The 22,168-nt window shown below is 44.5% G+C and overlaps 1 protein-coding gene across 1 annotated transcript in view; it reads right to left on the bottom strand.

Moving 5' to 3' along the window:
• The window catches only part of Katnal2 (katanin catalytic subunit A1 like 2), a 53,046-nt gene that overhangs the window by 10,575 nt on the left and 20,303 nt on the right, over positions 1 to 22,168 (bottom strand). The window contains exons 6-13 of the mRNA XM_005076463.4: positions 21,985 to 22,083; positions 19,264 to 19,362; positions 18,980 to 19,057; positions 16,226 to 16,324; positions 14,855 to 14,918; positions 14,612 to 14,730; positions 9,722 to 9,813; positions 3,943 to 4,053 (exon numbers count right to left, since the gene is read on the bottom strand). Of these exons, the coding sequence (XP_005076520.2) occupies positions 3,943 to 4,053; positions 9,722 to 9,813; positions 14,612 to 14,730; positions 14,855 to 14,918; positions 16,226 to 16,324; positions 18,980 to 19,057; positions 19,264 to 19,362; positions 21,985 to 22,083 (761 nt within the window). The remainder of the gene's footprint in view (positions 1 to 3,942; positions 4,054 to 9,721; positions 9,814 to 14,611; positions 14,731 to 14,854; positions 14,919 to 16,225; positions 16,325 to 18,979; positions 19,058 to 19,263; positions 19,363 to 21,984; positions 22,084 to 22,168) is intronic.

Raw genomic sequence — 22,168 nt, 5'->3', positions numbered from 1 at the left:
TTTGAGAGAGTCTATCACTGGCCTGAAGCTCATTAAGAAGTCTTGGTTGGCTGGCCAGTGAGCCCCAGGGATCCCCAGTGCTGGGATTACAAAGACTTTACTGGCTGGCTCTCTCCCTAGTCCTTCCTGTTCACAAAGGCTTCTGTGCAAGGAAGCTCATTTCAGTGCAACTTCCTAATAGAGAAGGTTTGGGATCTTCATGTATGATCAACGGAAAGGAATGATCAAATGATGGTATAGTCCACAGGTGGGAATTTTGGGCAATCATTAGAAAATCCAGTTTCCAAGGATTATTTAATAACATCAGAAGTGTTCTCACTATAATGTTAAGTAATGAAAACAAGACACTAGTGGGACTAAAAAAATGGCACAGCCTCTATGGAGGGAAATCTGGCAGGCTACACCGCAATTCCATGAGCATTACCCTTTGACCTGGTGGTTTTCCTTCCAGGAGTCTATCCCAAAGCTGCACTGTTGAAAACAAACAGTGGCATATCCATGCCCACTCTTGACTGCATTGCTATCTGTAACAGCAATAGTAGGAATAGCCCTGTTGCCAACACTAAATGACAGACTAGATGAGTTTTCAGAGATTCACAATGGAGTTCTACGTAACTATCAAGGGAGTAAGGAAGAACTTGTGGCCTTATTTGGAAAGGTCTCCAGGGTATTCTGATATTTGGTTAAGAAAAAAAGCCAAAATATAGAACAATGTATATAGTATGCAGCCTTTTGTGTAGGAGATAAATACAAGATGTATGAGGCTGTTGCCTATAAAACATTGAGTGCTAGTTATAGTAAGATATTTTTAAACAGATTTTAAAATAATAAAAAGCTAGAGTAGTAAATATGTTTACTAACAACATGTAAATCAGTAACAGTCATTTGTTCTCGTTATTACGCACTGTACTGTGTATACTATACTTTGACACACTTAACACTTCAATACATTTACTGACACCAGCATCAACAAACATGTGAGCAAAGTGTTCACACTGTGTGGTGTGGAACCTCTGTGGCTCCGTTATTATCTCGTGGGACCACTGTGTATGAGGCCCATCATTGCCTAAGACATCATCTTGTGGTGCATGGCTTCAGTACATTCACAGGACTATGCAACTGCTACCACAAGCAATTTTGGAACAGACATTCTCTCTACCCCAAACCCCTCAGGTAGCTGAGGCTGACTTCAAACAATGGCCATGAACTCTTGACCCTCCAGCTCCCAAGTGCTGGAAGATCTGCCGGTGCCACCATGACAGGCCTTTACTGCATTTCTTGATTGCCTCAAGCGGCTACATTGAGTGAGTGGCTTACATCATCTAGGCTTGTCCTGCCTGCGTGATGGTAGATCTCGACAGTTCACTTAATGGGGCTAAGGGACAAGCTTCTGAACCGGTCTGTAAAGGCATTTGTAGGGAGGGTCAGTTGGGAGAAGACCCTCTTCAAGATCGAATGGCACCGGTATAAAACGGTCTGAGGAGAATGCAGAGCTGCTTGCTGCCTGCTTGGCTAGCCGTGTCGCTAATGCTGCTGGGCTGTCCCTAACGGCAGACTCTAGCTTGTTTGACCTTCCAGAGACGACTGAGAACCAGCGATTCCCATGCTCTTTCGGGCCTTCAGCGCAGACTGGCACTGCTAAGACATCCACCTTAGGAACTGAGCAACTGCCAGGCTCTCGGTCGGCCCAGCGTGCACATGGCCAAGGTTGGACTACCCAGCCACTATCAGTTGGAAGTCATTCCAGTAAACACCTCCCTTTGGTTTTTTGTTTATGTGTACCAATATTTTATGAACCACATGTGTGCCTTGTGTGGGAGGACAAGGTCAGAAGAGAATCCCCCAGGCCTGCAGTACAGATGGTTGTGAGCCATTACATGGGTGCTGGGAATCAAACCTGGGTCCTTTGCAAGAGCAATAAGTACTCTTAACCAGTGAGCTCTTAACCTTCCTTGATCAGGGGATGCTATACTCAGAGAGGTGTACAGCAGAGGAATAAAACCAATATCCCTGACCCCACAGATTAAGCTTGACTCACCAAAAGTGGAAAAACAAGACATTGTCCACCTCAGGGTGGGATGCAGTGTGATGCTTCTGATACTGAGGTAAAGTTTTAAGAAAATCTGTTGAACAGGAAGAAGATACTACCAAGACGACAGCTGACCTCAATCAACACAGCACAGAGTACTGCAGGAACTACTGAATTCATGTCGAGGAGAGGGCTTTCCACTCTTGGAAAAAAATTGTGTTTAAGTCTCTCAAGGTACAGACCTGGAACACGCATGTTAAGAGCTTCACAGCACCCACCCCAGTGAACACCCACAGTCACCAGGCGGCAGAGCAAAGGCATAAAAATCAAAAGCAGTTTGGTCCATTTCAAAGTAACAATCCTTGGAAAGTGGGAGACAAGGATACAAAACAACAGAAATAATAACAACTGACTGGCCAACGTCCGGTACTGGGTTGAAGTGTCTGGTTGTGGCAGTGCAGAGGGCACAACAGAGCCTTGAGGCATTTATGTGTAACTGGCCTATTTGTTTTTGAGACAGGGTTTCTCTGTAGCTTTGGAGGCTGTCCTGGAACTTACTTGGTAGACCAGGCTGGCCTCAAACTCACAGAGTTCCACCTGCCTCTGCCTCCCAAGTGCTGGGATTAGAGACATGCGCCACCAACACCCGACTACAACTTTTGAGTTCTTAGAAGATTAAATAACAACTGTCCCAGTTTGACTGAATGGAATTTTAACATTGCCAACTCCACACAGAAGCTTAGCCTAGCCCCAGATAATGGCTTCCAGTGGTGTTTATTGGACTCCACTTTAACAGTGTGTATCAACAGATCTTCACATGTTAAATGCTGGTCATCTGAGCATAACAGAACAAGTACTATAAATGCGCAGGTTAGGTTACAACTGTGTCTAAAGGAACAGATCACACATGAATTGCCTAAAATTGGTCTCGGTGTTTTCTGGTTTGGAACCTGGGTGATGAGCAAACAGAGGAGCGTTCTGTTTGTCCCCACATGTGGAAAAGGAGATGTGGTGGGGTGAGAGCCCTGGTCTGCACACTGCAGCTAACCCCCAACCGGCTGGTTCACCTTTCATGACCTTGGCCACCCTCTAAGAATGGTTCCTCATGTACCCCTTCCCTGTCCAGGACATAAAAGATAGCAATGTGAAAATGTGCTGATAACTGTAAGAGGATTATAACATTTTTGAAATATATTCTCCGAGTAGATATTGTTTTCCCCTAATCAACATCTCTTATTTCCCAATTCTTCTTCTAGAATTGTTATTAAACCACTCTGGGATACAGTTTGAGTAGGAAACTCTGAGAGTAGATTATATTTTCAATTAGAGATTATTTAGCTTTTTTATTTACTATATGGCATTAGAGAAAGGGTTTTCCTCCTAACTTAAAAAACTTTAATTTTAATACCAATAAAATCAAAACATTATTTCTGAAGTGTTCTTTGAGAACAAGAGATATTAAGCAATTATAGATCTATGTAAAACCTCTGCTTGATTCAAAAAAGAAAGCATAGTCCCTTCGTATGTCCTAATTTCTGTTACTTTAATAGTAATATATAAAAAACCGGCAAAGCAACTTCAGGGAGAAAGGGTTCATTTTGACTCACAGTTCCAGGTTACCAACCATCGTTGCAGGGCAGTCAGGAGGCATGACCCCTGGTCAAGAGCAGAGGGGAAGGAATGCATGCATACCTCTTGATCAGCTCGACTCGGCTCGTATGTAGCTTAAACCCCAAGCCCCAGAACAGTGCTCCCCACTCTGGTGCTGCTCTTTATGTCCGAAGGAGGTGGGCTCCTTGTCATACCCACATCTACTATGAATTCAACCTGAGTATAACTTCAGTACCTCCTCCTATAGCTCTCTATTTAGTGGATCACGGAAATGTGTGCAATGTATTCTCTTGACACCTTACCATGGCAGGTTAGACGCTGCTAAGACAAATACAAGGTCTTCTGAATGGGCCAACCCGTCCATCTGCACCAGTAATTCGGTCTTCATCCGAAGGCTTCCTTCGTGTTCTCCCCTACCGAGACAAGGAGATATGATTCCCTCTCACAGCAGAGACTCTGCTCTCGTGACAAGAGTGGCACTCACAGCAATGACCCTACGACTGTAAAACGGGCTCTATTCTGATAGCAAGTTAAAGAAAACTGGCATTTCGGGTACTTTATTTTTACATGAAAAGAGGTAAAAAGGTAACTAACACAATGATGATGTTTAAAAGAAAAGCAAAGGTTCACGGAAAACTAAAGAATAAATGAAGAACAGTTAGATTCAACATAACCCAGCTGTGTCTACCTGCTCCATTACTTAATCCTTTAAAAATGCCATAATTGCCACACTGGTGAGGCTGAGGCAGGAAAATTGCCATGAGTTTGAGAATAGCCTGGGCCACATAGTTTCAGGCCAGCTTGGGCTTAAAAATCAAATTTAATTAATTGAAATGGCATAACAGAATAACTCCTTCACAGCTGGGCGGTGGTGCCGCACGCCTTTAATCCCAGCACTCGGGAGGCAGAGGCAGGCGGATCTCTGTGAGTTCGAGGCCGGGCTGGACCGATAGCCTCCAAAACAATACAGAGAATCCTGTCTCGTAAAAACAAAAAAAAAAAAAGTAACTCCTTCACTTATAGAGCAGGCATCACATAATTTTCATGTTTCTTATTACTTGCGTATGTGTACATTTGTGTGTTATAAAATCCCTACAATGAATTGGCTTCATTCTCTCATAATGAAATGCATGATGATAACATAGATTTGAATCTGTTTTCTGAGCGAATTTGCCCTCTCAGCCTCCATTACCATTGCCTAAGTCCCTTCCACCAAGGGACACGCCATGAAGATCTGAACAATCTGTATTAGATTTAAACTCAGAACACTCTATGGAGATTCCATTCATTCACACTGATTTAGTTAAAAGAACAACAACAAAATGTCTTTCTTAGACTGAACAACATCTGACCTCTCGTGCATGTGTGAAAGTGACCATGCAAGTACAGACTGAGTATTCCTTATCCCAGATGCTGAGGACCAGCAGTGTTTCAGACTTTCTGAATCTTAGACAAAAAGAGTCATGTCCGGCATAAAACCGCAGTTTAAGCATGAAATTAATTTAAAGTTCATCTCTACCTTTTCACATGGCCTGAAGGTAATTTCTATGATATTTTATACTTTCACACATGAAATAAACTTTTGTGGGTAGAATTTCCCACTTTGTCTGCCAGCACTAAGAAAGGTTCAGAATAGGTCTGTTCAAACACTGGATTCTCACACCGGGGGTCTCCACCTGTGTGACTTCATAGACTCTGTGCCTCTCGAGGTCTAGACATTGTTTTCTAAGAGAAAAGACTCCCACTCTACAGTTCACATATCCTTTGCCCACAATTATGCATAATATGTGTGCATGTGCTAATTTCAATGTAACTGTCCATACTTATGCACAACTTGCATGACATGACCCAGGGAGACATCAAAACAGTTGCTTTTATTTTTTTATCTGTTTTTGTTTTTTCAGACAGGGCCTCAATATGTAGCCTTGGCGAAGTCAGAACTCACTATGTAGACCAGGATGGCTTCAAATTCACAAAGATTTGCCTGCCCCTGCCCCTGCCCCTGCCTCCCCTGCCCCTGCCTCCCCTGCCCCTGCCTCCCCCTGCCCCTGCCTCCCCTGCCCCTGCCTCTCCCCGCCCCTGCCTCCCCCTGCCTCCCCGTGCCCCTGCCCCTGCCTCCCCCTGCCCCTGCCTCCCCCTGCCCCTGCCTCCCCTGCCCCTGCCTCTCCCCGCCCCTGCCTCCCCCTGCCTCCCCGTGCCCCTGCCCCTGCCTCCCCCTGCCCCTGCCTCCCCGTGCCCCTGCCTCCCCCTGCCCCTGCCTCCCCTGCCCCTGCCTCTCCCTGCCTCCCTGTGCCCCTGCCTCCCCCTGCCCCTGCCTCCCCTGCCCCTGCCTCCCCCTGCCCCTGCCTCCCCCTGCCCCTGCCTCCCCCTGCCCCTGCCTCCCCCTGCCTCCCCTGACCCTGCCTCCCCCTGCCCCTGCCTCCCCCTGCCCCTGCCTCCCCCTGCCCCTGCCTCCCCCTGCCCCTGCCTCCCCCTGCCCCTGCCTCTCAGGTGAGCACTATTGCACTCAGCTTAGCTGCCCTTAATTTTTAAACTGAGATCTTCAAGTCCTATACACGGACACTGAAACTCAGAGAGAACCCAGATGAAGCACTTGCAATCAGAGATGGTAGAGGAAGAACCAAATTAGCAAAATCTAGGCCACAGGGAACTCTAGGAAGAATGGGCCACAAGGCAGGCAAAGGCCACCCCTGAGGCAGGCCCAATAGGCCTGTCTTTGCAGGGGGAGACAACTAGAGCACCCAGGGGCCTGTGGCTCTGGTGCAGCTGGGTGATCCTGTCAGGCTGGTGTAGCAAGGCAGAGGCTGCTGTGGGGTCTGACAAGGCACAGTAAGGACAGGTCCATGTCCCTTGTCAGTCAGCTGTAAACCCCCACCGTCTTGCCTGCAGCCTCCTTCTTCTGTTTCCCAGCTGGGAAAATGGTTCCTACTGAATAAAATTTCACAAATTATTTTCTAATTCAACTTTTATATTTCCAACAAGCAAATTCTTTGCCTTTTATTACCATGGGCTTTGTCTTGATAGCAGATTATTACAGGTCACTAATAAATACAGCTGCACAGAGATTTTCCAGACACCTGTTTTTATTTTTCCAGACAGAGGTGCCAAATTTAATAAAAAGTTTCAAAAAGTATCTCTGATCACAACAAATCAACGAGGTTGATAGAGTGCTTTCCTAGCAGACACAAAGCCCTGGGTTCAATCCCCAGCATGTATACTCACACGTGTAATACCACTCTTAGGAGGTGGAAACTGGAGAGTCAAAGTTCAGGATCATCCTAAGCTATATAGTGAGCTCAACACCAGCTAGAATACATGAGAACTCTGAGGATGTTTGGGAAAGCTATATGGACACCTGCTATTTTATGTTTCATATGTGTGTGATGTGTTTACCTAATTATTCTTTGTCAATGAAAACTGGCAGTCAGATATTAGGATAAGAACCTAAATGATCAGAGAAGTGACAGAGAAGCCACCAGTGACCTCCTATCTATTCCTGTTCCTCTAACCAAAAGGGCTGAGATCCTCTCTACTTCTTCCTTACTGCCTTACTACTTCCTGTCTCCTATTTGTCCTCAGTCCTCCAAACCTCTATGGTTAATTGTCATCAGCTAGTAGCTAGTTACACCCTCTGACTCAAAGCAAACTATTGTTGAAATCAATCAAAATATCATACATCATGTGTGTATGTACCCATGTATGTGTATATACATGCACATATTATAAACATGCTCACACCATATTCATTAAAAGTTTAGTTGGAGTTGCCCTTCATAGGGAATTATACTCATCCTAGAACCCATCCATGTCAAAAAGCTCCAAATTATCCTCTCCTCTATTGTTGGTCAAGGGTATCCTAGAGAACCCCCAAACAGTACAAGGCATTACTACTGCTCTCGATTGCCCATCAGAACTTGATTGTAAGATCCTATTGCTGAAGACAGCATGAACATTGGTCATAGAACATTGAGAAATCATGTTAGTATTGACCAGGAAGCTTCCTCCCTACTGGGTAACTCTACTAGAGAGTGCTATGCAGGATGGTGGGGGAGGGGAAGTTAATAGTCTTTTGTTATTGTTTTTCGAGACAGGGTCTCACTATGTATTTCTGGTTGTCCTGGAATTCACTGTTACCCAGGCTGGCCTCAAACTCACAGAGATCTGCCTGCCTCTGCCTCCTGAGTGCTGGGATTAAGAGTACCACTATGCCTGGCTTGGGAGTCAACAGTCTTATCCAGCTGTGACCCCTGTAAACTGCAATAATGACAGGTACGGCAAGGGTCACATTAATGTTATGGGGGTAACCAACTGCTTTCTGATTGGAGTGAAGGCCCCGTTCACCAGAGAAAGTACATGCCTGGTACTGCAAATCTAATCACTTTCCCAAGGTTAGGGAGTTCACAGGCCCCAGGGGTGAACCTACTACTGTTATTTTGCTAATTGGACATAGTATAAACTGTACTCTAAATTCATAACACTCTACCCATAGATTAATGGTGCTCTCATACTTTATCAGAGAAGTTTCTTTGTGCAAATATCGTGGCTAATGCAGAAACTCAAACTGACCAAAGCCACACATGAGACAAATCTATATGACACCCTTCCTTCCCTAGGGCTCAGGGACCATTGCAGAAGATGGGGTAGAAAGACTGTAAGAGCCAGAGGTCAGGGAGAACTGGAGCAAACAGCTGCACTCATGACCTCATAGCAGCTGTGAATGCCGGCACCAGACCAGCACAAGAGCAAGCCAATCAGCAGTCTAGCATGGAGTGGGAGGGGCTTCATGAGCCCTCACTCCTAACTGAGGAGCTGTGGACAGCTGATGGTTTCTAGGGGAGGGAGAATCAGTTCTCTTTAAGGGTGTGGCTTCTGGTAAGTTGACCATGCTCCAACAAATGGCCCTACACTCAGAAGTATATAGTCATCACATACTGGAGTCAATACATTTTCAAATAAATAATTTTTAAAAACTGAAGACACGAGCCAGGCAGTGGTGGTGCACAACTTTAAACACAGCACTCCGGAGGCCGAGGCAGGCAGATCTCTGAGCTGGAGGCCAGCCTGGTCTATAAAGCAAATTCCAGGACAGACAGGGTAATACAGAGAAACCCTTTGTGGTGGGAGGTGCAGGGGAGGGGGGGAGGAGTGAAGGGTGGAGAGGATTTGGAGAAATTAAAGGGAGTAACTAGGAGTGAATGTGCTCAAGATATACTGTATGAACTTCTCAAAGAATTAATAAAAATGTTTTAAAATAAATTTTAAAACTTAAAAATGGGGACTAAGGTGATAGCTCAGTTGGTAAAGTGCTGCTGTGTAAGCCCTAAGGACCTAAGTTTTGATTCCCAGCATCCACATGAAAAGCTAGACACATGCTCTCTCAAAACAAACAAAAACAACTTGGAAAGAGACCTCAGCCCCCACCACACATACAGACACACACGGAGACACACAGGTTACATGCACCAGCACAAATGTGCACACACAGCACAAGCCACACACACTCAACAAATCAAGCAGGCAGCAAATGACCCCACGTGCCCTTTCCAAAGCACAGCCAGAAAGCCTTTGTAACTGAGAGGTGTGCCTTCTTCCTTCTGGGGACATTTTTGGACACTTGATCTTTAGAAACAGTCCATGTGACAGATGTCAAAGAATCACTGGTTTCCTTGGCTCACGCACCATCAAACGCCGCCTCCAGAGAATGTGACGCAGAAGCAGCCCACCCTGTGGCTGCATGGGCGAGCCCCAGACCCCACTGGCAGCCCTCTGGCTCCAGAGGAGGTTATTTTGAGGCAGCCAGGCCATCATGGCAGCCTGGGGTTCTGCGGCTGGACCATCTTCAGGCCTGAAAGCCACTCTGTGGGGAAGGGGGATGATGTTTCCTCCGGTTATAAAGACTATTTAAATCAGCTACTCAGTTAACAGGATCTAATTTAAAGACCTTCCCATGTGACTGCAAAAAAAGCTGTGGGCTCATTAATAAGCTCATTCTGCTGGTAAATGTCGATGGGCTTCCGACCGTCACACACACTTACAAAGGGGAGAAGTGATGACCAAAAAAAAAACAACCCTGTCTGTTACCCAGGAGTCATGCCTCTCTGACTCATCACAGATTCCAGCTCGTCCAGGAAGATCGTGGAGGGGGCATGATAGCGGGCAAGTTCAAATAGCACCTGGGGGAAAAGCGAGGGCAGGTTCAAATGTATATTCTCACGTTAGTCCTCCTCACACACTTAAACTCTGGTCCTCAAAAGTTCCCGATTACACATTTATAGTTGCTGTAATAAGCATTTGTTCTACACCCATACTCTGAGGCAACTTTATAATCATCACTGTTATTTCTCCCTAGTTCTACCCTAGGGGGTTACATGGTCCAGTTATTTCAATTTATCATTTGAATAAATTAGTGCCAGAGAGAATAAGTGGCTAGTTCAAGGTTACCAGTGATATATGCGAGAGCTGAAGATAAAATTCAATTCCCAAGCTTCTTATTGACTTTTTAACCCCCAGGGATACCTGCCACTTATTCCAGGTAGACACAAACATTCTTAGAATATATAAGATCACGTAGTAACTTTCCCCCTTTCATCTTTGGGGACTATAGGATTGTTCTCAGAAGGAAGAAATTCAGGAAAAGGCCAGTCATGGATAACAAACTGAAACTGTCCTTTCCTGCTCCCCGAGTGATTCCACAGGGCCCCCACACCACCTCAACACTGCTTGCTAGGCTCGGGTTCTTTACACACCTCTTTTTTTTTGTTTTGTTTTGTTTTTTGTTTTCTACAGCTTAAGATAGACTGGAACTCACAATGTAGCTCAGTTTGGCCGGTGAACTCGGGGTGATCCTCCTGCCCTGCTTCCCAAATACCAGAGGAGCAGATTCTCAAAAGCAATTCCTGATTGAGTAAGATGTTCTGCTCCAGAGTGAAATATTACAGACTGAACAAGAACAAGAAAGCAGCCAGCAAAAGAACAGACATAGAAACCAAATAAAGAACCCAACAGGGAGACATAGTGGTGGTGAGCATTAGAAAGAGCTAAATCTTTTTTCTTTCTTAAATCCTGCAACTGATCTCTTGAGCCCCATATACCATTCTTCACTGGCTGATTGGAGAATGCATCAGTGATATGGAGAAGAGCAGAGAGTCTTGGGTTGCCATGGGGTATTTATTCTCCATGTCACTTAGCACAGGGAAAGCATTACAGGATAAATAGGAGGGGAGAAAGCTCGAGTGTGGCTTTTAGGAGTAGAGGCAGAATGTCCCTCTGAGGCCTCTCTGCCACCGAGGAGGAAAGCCCTCACCTTCCCCACAACTCAGGGTATGGTTGAGCCCAAGGTGATGTGTCAGCACTCCCCTGTCACAGGATCCCGGTTCACAGGACCCGGCTCCTTCTCATAAACTAAGGGAAGGACTGTGTGTAGATACTTCCTTTAATTGAAATATCCCCTCTTAGACAAAGGAGGGAAGCTAAGGAGACTCAAGAAATAAAGGGAACTTAAAAGTATCAGGAAGTAAAGGGAATTTACAAGGCTAAGGGAACAAGGGGAATCTACAAGCTTAGGGGATAAGGGGAATTTACTAGGATTAGGAAGAAAAGGGAACTTACATGGCTCAGGAAGTAAAAGGAACTTACTAAGCTCCAGAAGTAAAAGGAACTTACAAGACCCGAGGAAGAAAGGGAATTTATAAGGCTCAGAGAATAAGGAGATTTACAGGCTAGGGGAGTAAAAGGAATTTACAAGGCTCAGGGAGTCAAAGGAACTTACAGGCTCAGGGATCTTCTAAAATACAAGGTTTATAAGGCTGATCCCCATGGTTGTAGAAACATGAACAACTGGTACAGAGAGGCGATTCTGTGATTGGTGGAACTCCCTGCAAGTTGCTCAGGGAGCAGTAGGTATGCAGCCTCTGTGAACCGTCACCTAAGCTAGGTAGGCTTTTTGATGATGCAGATGGTTTTACTCCTATGACCATTCATACATGCTCCAAAAACTCACTGGCTGACACTTGGATAGAATTATTTATGTGATATGTTACCAGTGCCCTATCTGGGTGGATACACATTTGTTCACACCTTCTCAGCAAAAGTCATGAAATGAAGGGCAGTTCTGGGAAACTTATCACTAATACCTCTCTCATACACTGGAGACCAGCCAATTAGGAGCAAGTAACTTTTCTTCCTGTTAAAGAGAAGCCCAGCCAGGCGGTGGTGGCGCATGCCTTTAATCCCAGCACTCGGGAGGCAGAGGCAGGCAGATCTCTGTGAGTTCGAGGCCGGGCTGGACCGACAGCCTCCAAAACAATACAGAGAAACCCTGTCTCGTAAAACAAAACAAAACAAAACAAAACAAAATAAAGAAAGAGAAGCCCAATATGCCTGATTTTAAAGGTGATTACAATAGCAACAATTTACTCAACAAGAAAGAGGATGTTAGACCCCTGTATCAGACCTATACATACTTTTAAGGAGCTTACTTGGGTGTAGGCAACCATGGGCCTCCTAAACATGAAGTGAGAAGAACTAACTGCATTTAGGGCTTCGGTCTCCAGATTGCTCAAATTATTGAGTTCCCATTCCCAGAGAATAAATAGAATCCTGGTAAGTGCTTCTAGAAGCATTAGTCCAAAATGTCCAGAGGTGCTTGGAAGAAGCTAAATCATATGAGGGGGAGGGAGATGTAATCATCAACAGGTGTATGCATTTGCTAAAGAGATCACTCAGCTATTCAGTAGTGTTCAACTCCTAAGTGGCAAGAGCATTAGGAGAGGAGGGGTCCACAGCCCAAAGGTTTCCTATAAATAACTTCTTAATTGGAACAGAAAGAGAAACGAATGGGAGAAAACGCTTTTCTGATTTAGGGGAAGGTCCTAAAGGGTTTGCTTTCTCTAAAAACCTTTACAGGAAGGAGTCAACAGAATGACGAAAACCCTCCAGGTAAGGATCTTCCCAAATCTCAAAGGACAAGGAACAAATATCTTCCGCTAAGAAATAAGAGAGGGGCCTTCAAGACTGGCAGGGGATTCCAGTTTCATCCTGAATATTTTTCAAATATTTAAATCAAAGTATATTTTTATAAGAAAAGGGAAATGTTAAGCATCTTCTAAAGTAACTTGTAAAATGCTCACACTAGGGGCGGGCGCCTGGGAGATGGCTCGTTCAGTGAGGTGCCTGCCATGTGAACATGAGGATATGCATTCTCATATTCCAAGTCAAAGAAATGCATGCTTCCATGCATTTCTCATAAAGCTAGGTTCTTTTAAATATGTGTGTGAGAGAAGGCAAACTGGGGAGGAAGCACTGCCTCTCCTAGAATAAAACTGAAGCAGAAAGAAGAAAACCTCAGCTGGATAAAATCCTACAGAGAAGGGAGCATTCTTGTGATTCCCAGCCATTCAACACTAAACAAGAAAATAGTTTCTCTCCATCTCTGTTGAGGATATTCAAGAAATATCTAAATGCACATGTTTCTCCACCTAAGGCTTGTCCAGGGGGCCTGGGGTCTTTCTGTAAGCACTTTTCATTGTCTTGTGCTCATGATTCAAAACACTTTTTGTGACAGGACATGAATCTATACTATTCAGGGGCGTGCATCTTTTGTGAGTTGTATTACTGTTACTCTACACACAGAAATTAAACACACATATCCCAAAGACTTGAAGGCTGATAATGATTGTAGCTCATTGAATCTCAGCCCTTTGAAATAGAGCTGACCAGAACCCTGGAGATCCACACACGTAAGAGCAAATAAATAAGAGTCCCAGGAGATGTGCCCTGAAATAGCCTCAAGATAAAGATCAAAGAAGAAAATGTAGGCAAATATTTTTAAAGATTTCATCTTGGACCAAGCATGGTGGTATACGTCTATCTCCAGCACCTAGGAGAATGAGGTGATCCCAGAAGACAGATCATGAGTTCAAGGCCAGTCTGGGCTTCATCTACAAAAAGACCTTGTCTCAAAACACCACCACTACAATAAACAGAACAACAACAGTGTTGAGGGGGTGATACAAATTCATAAAAATGTAAACATTTGAACAATACCAAGGGGTTAAGGGCTAATCTAGTGTTGCGGCACTTGCCTGGAAGGCAAAAGGCCTGCATTTAATCCCCAGAAGATGAGTGGTTGAATAAATCGTCAAAGTAATAAATAAGTACAGCTTTATTTTTAATCAAGCCTTCTAAAATATTCCATTATGTCTCCCAAGCATCTATAATCATTTGGAAATCAGCTTTATGAAGGAGCATAATTCCAGAGTAATATTTTAGGATAATTTCTTTTCAGAAAGTAAATTTTACATTCACTTGGTATTGATTACTTGTCAGTCCTTCTACAGCAGGCAATAGTCTAACAGGGTTTCTGGCAAGGATCCCCCTTTATGGTGAGGTATACAACATAAGCAGCTGTTCTCTTAGGGTGACAGGAATATACAGCAAAATGTCATAGTGTCATGGACCATGAATGAGATACTGTAAAAGACGGAAAGGGCCTTCCAAGGAAAGAACACAGTTTGCAGGCAATGAACAGAGGAAGAAAAGTTGCCCAGAACATCCGAAAGAACAATTAAGGTTTAAGCCTCTCAATTCCTCCACAGAGTACTTAGTGCAGAGTCTGGCACACAGCATCGGCCTCTCACTAAATGTTAACTGGGTATACTGTACATCCTTAATAATGAATGGTCCTTGAGTGGAGAAAACTGTAGGCCGCTTTAGAGATGTCTATTGTAGCTTTTATTGCTAAATTGTATGATTCAAAAAAGGGCTGTTGGTAACTCCAGAAGAAGGGAGTTCATGTTATACTGATGGCAATATGATTATTATCCACATGTGACAGTCAATCCACTTCCTAGGCTTTTGGTAGTCACGATCCATGTCTAACATATAAATCACCTTAAAACAAATAAACTCTAATATAACTTTGTACTTTGGTATTCTCAGAAACCGATTTTTAAAAATACTAAGAACTCCTACCCGGACAAGTTTTTCTGAATCTCCTCTCCACTTGCTGACAATGGTGGATGCAGAAATATTAAAGAAGGTAGTTTTGCATTCAGTGGCCACAGCTTTGGCCAGTAAAGTCTTTCCTGTACCTAGGGACACAGGAGGATAAACATGAGCAGGTGCTTCTGCTCCCTGCCTCACTGACAGGCAGAAGCCAGTCTCCCACAGGCATCCTTTGCCTGGTCCTCAGGCAGAACAGAAAGATGCATTTACCTGGAGGGCCGTAAAGCAGCAGTCCTTTCCAAGGGGAGAGGATTCCTGTAAAAAGCTGTGGGTACTTGGAGAACAAAGAACAAGGTGAGCATGAATACATCAACCTGCATGGCCTCAGCAGGCAGAGCAGGAGGTTTGCAAAATGGCCACTCTGGAGCTCAGGCCCACTTTACAAGGTCTGCTCCTTCACGTGTATCTTGTTTGTCACAATGGCATTTTCACACTGGACAAAAATGCTGGGCTTAATTTTTTGTGGCTTCTTAAAAGCAATAAATAAATAAGGAAAAGAAAAGTATATGCAGCTATTTTCTTCTCTGTGACAACAGTTATTTCTTAGGCTTATAATTTCCTTTCCCTCTGAGTTCTCTATGTGGAGTATTTAGCTCCTTTTTAAAATTGTAAAGAAGGCACAAATCCAGGATGACTCCTACATCCAACCCATAAAGGTGTGTGCCCATGTGGAGCTCTAAGGGAGGCCTTCGTGGCAGAAGCTGGAAAGAGGCACTGAGTCTCAGAGGAACCTCACAGATTTCAGTTGAGTCTCTTCCATTGGTTCAAGTTCAAACCACCTAGGAGCTGGACAGGACTGGTAGAGGACAGGAGAAAGGGAATCAGGAGTAAACTTACTACATGTTCTTAGTGTTGACAATAAACCCACTACCTGCCTACGGAGGGAATAATACCATGGAAACGGCACATCCAGATAAGGGAGAGGGGCTGCAGCTCTGTGGTAGATCTCCTTCCTACTATGGTAAAGGCTGTCTGCAGATTTGTTCCCCAGAATAATGAGAAAATAACATATTCAGGGTGCCAGTGAAATGCTCTGTCCTTCCTAAAAGTTTTGTGCTATGGTTTCTCTGTCAGTTCTGAATAAAATATGTCTTACTCCCATCTTAGCAGAAGAAGGGGGTGGGAGAAGATAACATGAATTTAATGTTTTTTGTTCCCTTAGAATAAAAGTACCCCCCAAATCAAGGGCTTCATGGAGTCAGAGGTAGAAATATACAGTTGTTGTTTTAATGAATGTGTTATCCTGGCCTTAGGAAATTAATAGTTGCTAGCCCCAAATTCTAATATAGTGGTTTCCAACAGAAGAAGGTAGAGTTCTCCACCACCTGCATCTGGTTCCTGGCCCTCTGCCCTCGATCAGAGGATGCTAGACTATGTAAAACCTACTCAGGACCTCTGCAAGAGCTGTAACTGGAAGGGGACCTGCACTGGTATAGCACAGACTGGGCTCAATGCTCCAGCACTGACCAAGTGTGGTGCAGTCCAAAGGCTAACTTACAGGTAGATATGTCACCACACCTTCCCCTCTTGACCCAGCTTGTCCAGTTGACAGTGATCAGAAACATGGTTTCCCATACTTACCCTTATTGGGTACACAACGGCTTCCTTGACTAGCTGCTTGGCCGAGTCCAGTCCAATAATGTCATTCCACTTTATGTTGGGGTTATGAAGATAAATATCCTGCAATGTGCATCTGATTATTGTGTCTGTGCGGCCATGTTTTCTTCCACTTCTGAAATCAACATGGCAGCACAGAACACCTGACTTAATAGGACATAAGGAGCTGGTAATAAAAAAATGTTTCATGAGTATTGTAATGTATACGTATGCGTTACAATTTGGGGTTAGTTTACCAAAGAGGAGGGAAAGTATTCAATGATCTTCCATGAAGAAGATATTGGTAGCATAATACGGTACTTTGGGGGAGGGTCTAACAGTGAGCCATGCTTGCCACCCGTCAATAGCAACCTGCGCTGATTTATGACCATAGTCAAGAACTGCCTCCAAATTACCCTGATTTTTAGTGAAAAACATATCCTTACCAGCGCTGGGCGCCTGTCTAGCTGTTTGGTCTGGCAAACACTTTCTTAATTTGTTGTAAAGGGAGACTGCTCTTATGCTCCCCTGAAACCAATTCCCGTTTTCCCTTGTGAGCATTCCCTGCTTCCAGCTGGAGCGATTGCTTCTACAATGTTCAAGGAGGCCAACAACCAAGTACATGCAGTTTCTGTCTTACAGGAGAACCCTGGAGCAGCCACCCTAGGGCAATCAATTAAGTAGCTTTTACTGATAACTAATTTACAGTTTCCCAATTTCAATTTCACAAGATGCCTCTGAACAGCCACTCAGGGGCCTTCTTGATAGGAGCTATTTCAGGCAAACAACGTCTGGAGTATTACTTTTTTTTTTTAAGGTCTTTTCCTATGTCATTCTGACTAAAGAACAAGTCTGGAAACTGTTTCTCTATCTACTTGTTTTGTGTCTGTGTTTCTAAATAAGCGAGATGCGCATGAGTTTCAAAATATCAGAGTATTTTTTTAAATGGCATAAGATGTTATGGTACTATGTCTATTTCCCCTCTCCCCAGCATTCTCCACCAGGAGTTCCACTTTACTGAGAAAAAGTATTTATTAGAAATGACTGGGTCATACATAATGTATTTATCCATTATTGGACAGGGTGGTGGATAAAGGACAGTCTTCCGTGTTTTGCGTTTTGAGAAACGGTCTCACTCTGTGCCCCTGGCCTGGAATTCACTGTGTGGCTGGCTGAGTGCAGGATGACAGAGATTATATCACACCTGACTTGGGCTTTCAAACCTTGGGGAAGAGCACACATCTCTGATGAAGGCCTTTCTTAGGAAGTCTCTGCAATGGGGGTCACAAGGAGGATGCATCTTCTTTGGTATTGGAACCATCCGTAGAGAAGTGTATTTCTCTCCACACACAAGAGGTGACATGAGTTTAACAAGATGGTGTTTAATTTCCCAACTCAAAGCTCTTCCTTATATTCATCCAAAGTTATCTGTCAACAGCTTTGCCTCATGAGGTAATGATCTTCCCATCACCGGAAGCATACAAGAAGGATCTGCATCCACTTCTCTGGTACTATGGGATCCTTTCAGGTCACTTCCTCTCTCTACTTTGAATTAAGTCATCCTATCCTTTTGCAAAAACAGGAAGGAGACTTCAGATTTTTTTTGTGGGTCTAAGAAGTGCTAGCCTCTGCTTCCTTGTCATCCTAACCTGGCTTAATCTTTATCCTGCTTCACTGGTGAAAAACTTATAGCCAGCTTCTCTTCTCCATTGCTTTGCACCATTCACCTCACGGAAACCACCTCTCAACACACAGGCTGAACTGCCCCCGAGAGGGATGCCAAGGTTCTCATCTCTCTACCCAATTTTCCATCCTGGATACTGCTCAGGAACCCTCCACCCCTCTCTCCACCCTAAATTTGTTCCAGTACCTTCCAGCCAGCTCCTTCTTCTCCATCCTTTTCCTCATGCTCTCTAGATGCACTCATCCATGCAAGCGGAGTCTCTTGAGTGACTCTCCTCTGTCTGCATGCCTCTGACTGTGCAGTGGACATCTACTGACTGAAGAGAGCAGCAAGATGCCCCTGCAGCTCAGCAACTATGCACTTTCTAGAGGATTTTTAAGCATTTTCCTGATTCTACCTTAGTTTCAGTCTCCAACTAAATTGAGATCAGTGCAAATCAGAAAAGTCATCTGTAATCAATAATCTAGTCTTATCCCAAGGAGCTTGCCTAAAACCACATAGCTAGAAAGAGAAGGCTCTAGAAATCACATGCAGGTCAGTTGATTTTAGGCTGCACCATTCATTTTTCACCGCCATTAGGTTCTAGAGTGCAAGCTTGAAGTATCAGTGCCCTGGTGGTAAAATCTTTCTTATAAATCTTGTTATATTCATGGATATTTCCAAGTGTCGGGTCCTCACACTCCTAGGCCCTGTGTTTCCAGACTGTGGTGCTTTAAACAAAATGCATGTAAGCCCCTTTTCTTAGAACCTCTTTTCTCAGCTCTGGAGCCCGCCGGAAAGCCTTTCACCTGTCCCTCCCTTTCTGCATCTTTTTGGCTGTCTGCTTTCTTGGCCCCTATAGTAGGATGGTGGGCTTTTTCTATTGTAATTTTATGATTCTATAATTTATTTATCATGCATTATTGTGCCTCTAAACAATATGAGTGCCTCTGCAAGTGGGGGCACTTTATAAATAAATGATCATATTTATTGTTATTAATAAAAGAAGCAGCCCACAATGCTCCAGGAGCCCTGGTCTGCCTCCATAAATTTGTGAATTGAATAGCAGATCTTACCCGGCTCACCACTGCTGCCAATTCTCGCATCTCACTGTTCATGCCAATAAATGCACTCAGAGGTTTCAGCAATCGCTCCTGGTGAGAGGAGCAGAATGGCTGGCGTTACAAAACTGCTTCATAATTCAGGAGGAAAAAACAGGATCTTGGAGAAACAAACAGTGACTGGTGGCAGTGACCTTTGACTGGACCTCTCAGGTCCCTGGACTCAGGGTGATAATCCTAGAAGTTCCACGAGATTTGGGCAGTTTGAAAGGGGAGGAACATATATCTTGGTCACTTACTGAAGGGTCTGGGTTACATTCGAAAGTGTTCAAGGCAAGTTCACTTGTGGCTCCTTTGATAGCATCTGTGAGCAGTCCCCGGAAGTCAATGATTTGGCCCTAAAAGGTAGCGATGATTATTTAAGCCATAAAAACAGGTGACCAGAGTAGCCTTAGTAGCTATGGGTCTATATCCACATATGTGAGGCAAAGTTCATCTTAAGGGGAAGCTGAACTATTGCTGAATAAGATGTGCTAAGTTGGGACTGTGTAAAAAAAAAGAAACTAAATTAAATAATTCCTCAGAATGGTGTTAGATGAAAAAAATTCAGGGACATTTTGCATCCCTGACACCCGCCATCTGCTTCCTTGCCCTGTCTGACCACATCCCTTTAAAATATTACACACACAGGAAGAACCCACTGGGACAGGGATAAAGATAGGCCCTGTGTGCTGACTGTAGCCTCATTCAGCAGAGGACAGCCCTGGACAAAACGGTATGCAAGGCTCTCAGGTCCCTTGCTAGTGGTGAGTGACATTTGAATTTCTATAGAGGGAAGCTGGGTGAGTTAAGCAATTTTCCCAGGGCCATAAGACTAACAATGGGCTAAGGCGAGGACTCAAACCCAGGAGTATTTGCTATTATGCTTGATTCTGAAATGTCTTCCATAGTGTCATGAATTTGAATGTCTGGTTCTAAGTGATACCAGTGGCACTCTTTTCAGAGGCTGTAGAACCTTTGGGACATGGTGCCTGCCTGGCAGACATTGGCCACTACCAGCATCCCTTTGGAGGTCACACTTACCTCTGGTTCTAGTCTAGCTTCTGCGTCCTGGCTGGACACCATGGGAGGAGTTCAGCCACAAGCTCTCACTACCACAGACAGAAGCCACCCGCCATGCCTCCCTGAAGCACAGAGCAATAGCCTACCACCTTAGGTTGCTTCTGTCAGCCACTTGGTCCCAATAAAAGAGTAACTGACATAATCGTCCATGCTCTTGGTATTGTTTCCCTTAGAGTCAGGACAGGTCATCAACAGAGCAGGTAAGCCACACCTACAGTACTCACCATCACCAGTGCTTACTGTGTGCTTGTTGTGTGGAAGTGAAGACATGAGGACCTCCCTTCATTCTCACATCTAAAGCAGGTAGCATTATGTTTCCATTTTACAGATTAACAAAAACAAAAAGCATACGGCTTGACCACAACCTGACCACTGTGGCACTGTGGACTTGGGCAAGCTAATTCCCAAGCTTGTGCTCCAAAGAATAACATACTTTAGAGATTTTCAGCAAGGCACCAGAATCCCAAGTTAGAGTCCCTAATGTAGTGACGAGAGATCCCCTAAGGGGAAAACTCCTAGGCACTGCCACTCAACCCATGAATATTTGAAAATGAAGGAGGGGGAAAAAATCTATCTACCTTTTACCCTGAAGCCATTTCTACTAGAAACAGAATTTATAGCCAGACTATTTCAAAGGTTAAGTGCTGGGTTAAACAGTCCCTTCCTTGTGACTCACACAGAGGTACCTTTATATCAATGAGAGGCATTCACAAGAGACTAAAGCAACAAAACTGCTAGGTACACCACAGGGGACTAAGAATCTGACAAAGTCAGTGAGGACTAACAAGGGACCAATTTCTGGTGGGAGGTAGATGCTTCATCTCCTACAGCAGTCAGTTCCTTGACGCCTGCCAGGGAGTCCATGCAGGCCCATAAGGCAGTCACTATGCTTGGCGGGTCAGTGGGCCTGGTAGCCGTATCAGCATATACTACAGTGATTAGTCTGTCTACAGGGCAAGCCAGTGCTAACCCAGCAGCCCAAGGTTCAACAACTTAACTGAAGGAGAAGAGTTAAGGAAGGACAGCCTAGAGGGTCCCTCAGGAGGACCTTGAGGTGCTCCTCCTTGCCAAAGGTCCACTACCCCTACCTGTTCTATCCTTGCCATGTGGGACTTTTCTCTTGGAGAAACTATTATTTACAAAGCCAGACCTGAGTTTCATCAGAAAAAGGGCAGAAAGAGCTAGTGGACACCTTTAATCCCAGTTTTGGGAGCTAGAGGCAGGTTTGAGGCCACCCTCGTCTATATTGTGAGCTCTATGGCAGCTAGTGAGACCCTGTCTCAAAAAAACAAAACAAACAAGGAGGAGGAGGAAGGAAAGGACAAGGAGGAAGAAGAGGAGGAGGAGGAAGAGAGCAGAAATATCTACTGAGCACAGGACCAGCTTTAAACCAACTCATCTTCATGGTTCACAAATCTCACACAAGTCTGGAGCTGTGGAACTGTGTTTCCAAGCAGAGGGGCGTGGAACAACCACCCTCAGCAGGGCCAAAAATGAATGAGCACGGGACCTCCAGGGCTGCCCTTGCTGGCTCCTGTAATGCAGCACACCAACGTTGTCACTGTCATCATGGGGTTCTCTGTGTTTTTTTTTTAACCATTTCTGATGCTGGAAGCAAATACTGGGTTTTGTGGATGGCAGGCAAACACTCTACCATCTGATTACACCCCAGTTAATCACTGAAGTCTTAAGCAGAAAGGAACACAGAACCCTCTCTTTTCTGAACTCCATTGATTTGAAATTAGGAGATGGTGGTCCCAAGGGAAGAACCACTCTAGGTCATCCATCCATTCATCCATCCATCCATCCTTTGTTCTGCAAAAATCATGTGCTTTCTTTTCCTTTTCCTAGAGAGAAACAAACTCCCCTTTGCATCCTAGAACCTGAGTTCCACTTACTCTTCGTGGGTGGGTCTTCTCCTCTGTGCTGTCTTTGTGGATTTTTGATATGTTCAGGCCGAAGTCAGCATTCTCTATTTGAGTGTTATTGACACTCTCCTGGAGAAAAAGGAAGACTGTGAGAAGCTAGACAGGGAAGTAGTTGCAACCCTGGTTCTTCCTGTCCCCATGCAAAATCAAATGC

This window comes from Mesocricetus auratus, unplaced genomic scaffold (genome assembly GCF_017639785.1).
Source record: "Mesocricetus auratus isolate SY011 unplaced genomic scaffold, BCM_Maur_2.0 Super-Scaffold_6730, whole genome shotgun sequence".
Lineage (NCBI taxonomy): Eukaryota > Metazoa > Chordata > Mammalia > Rodentia > Cricetidae > Mesocricetus > Mesocricetus auratus.
Note: the sequence above shows the minus strand (reverse complement) of the source record. Positions and strands in the feature narration are given on the sequence as shown.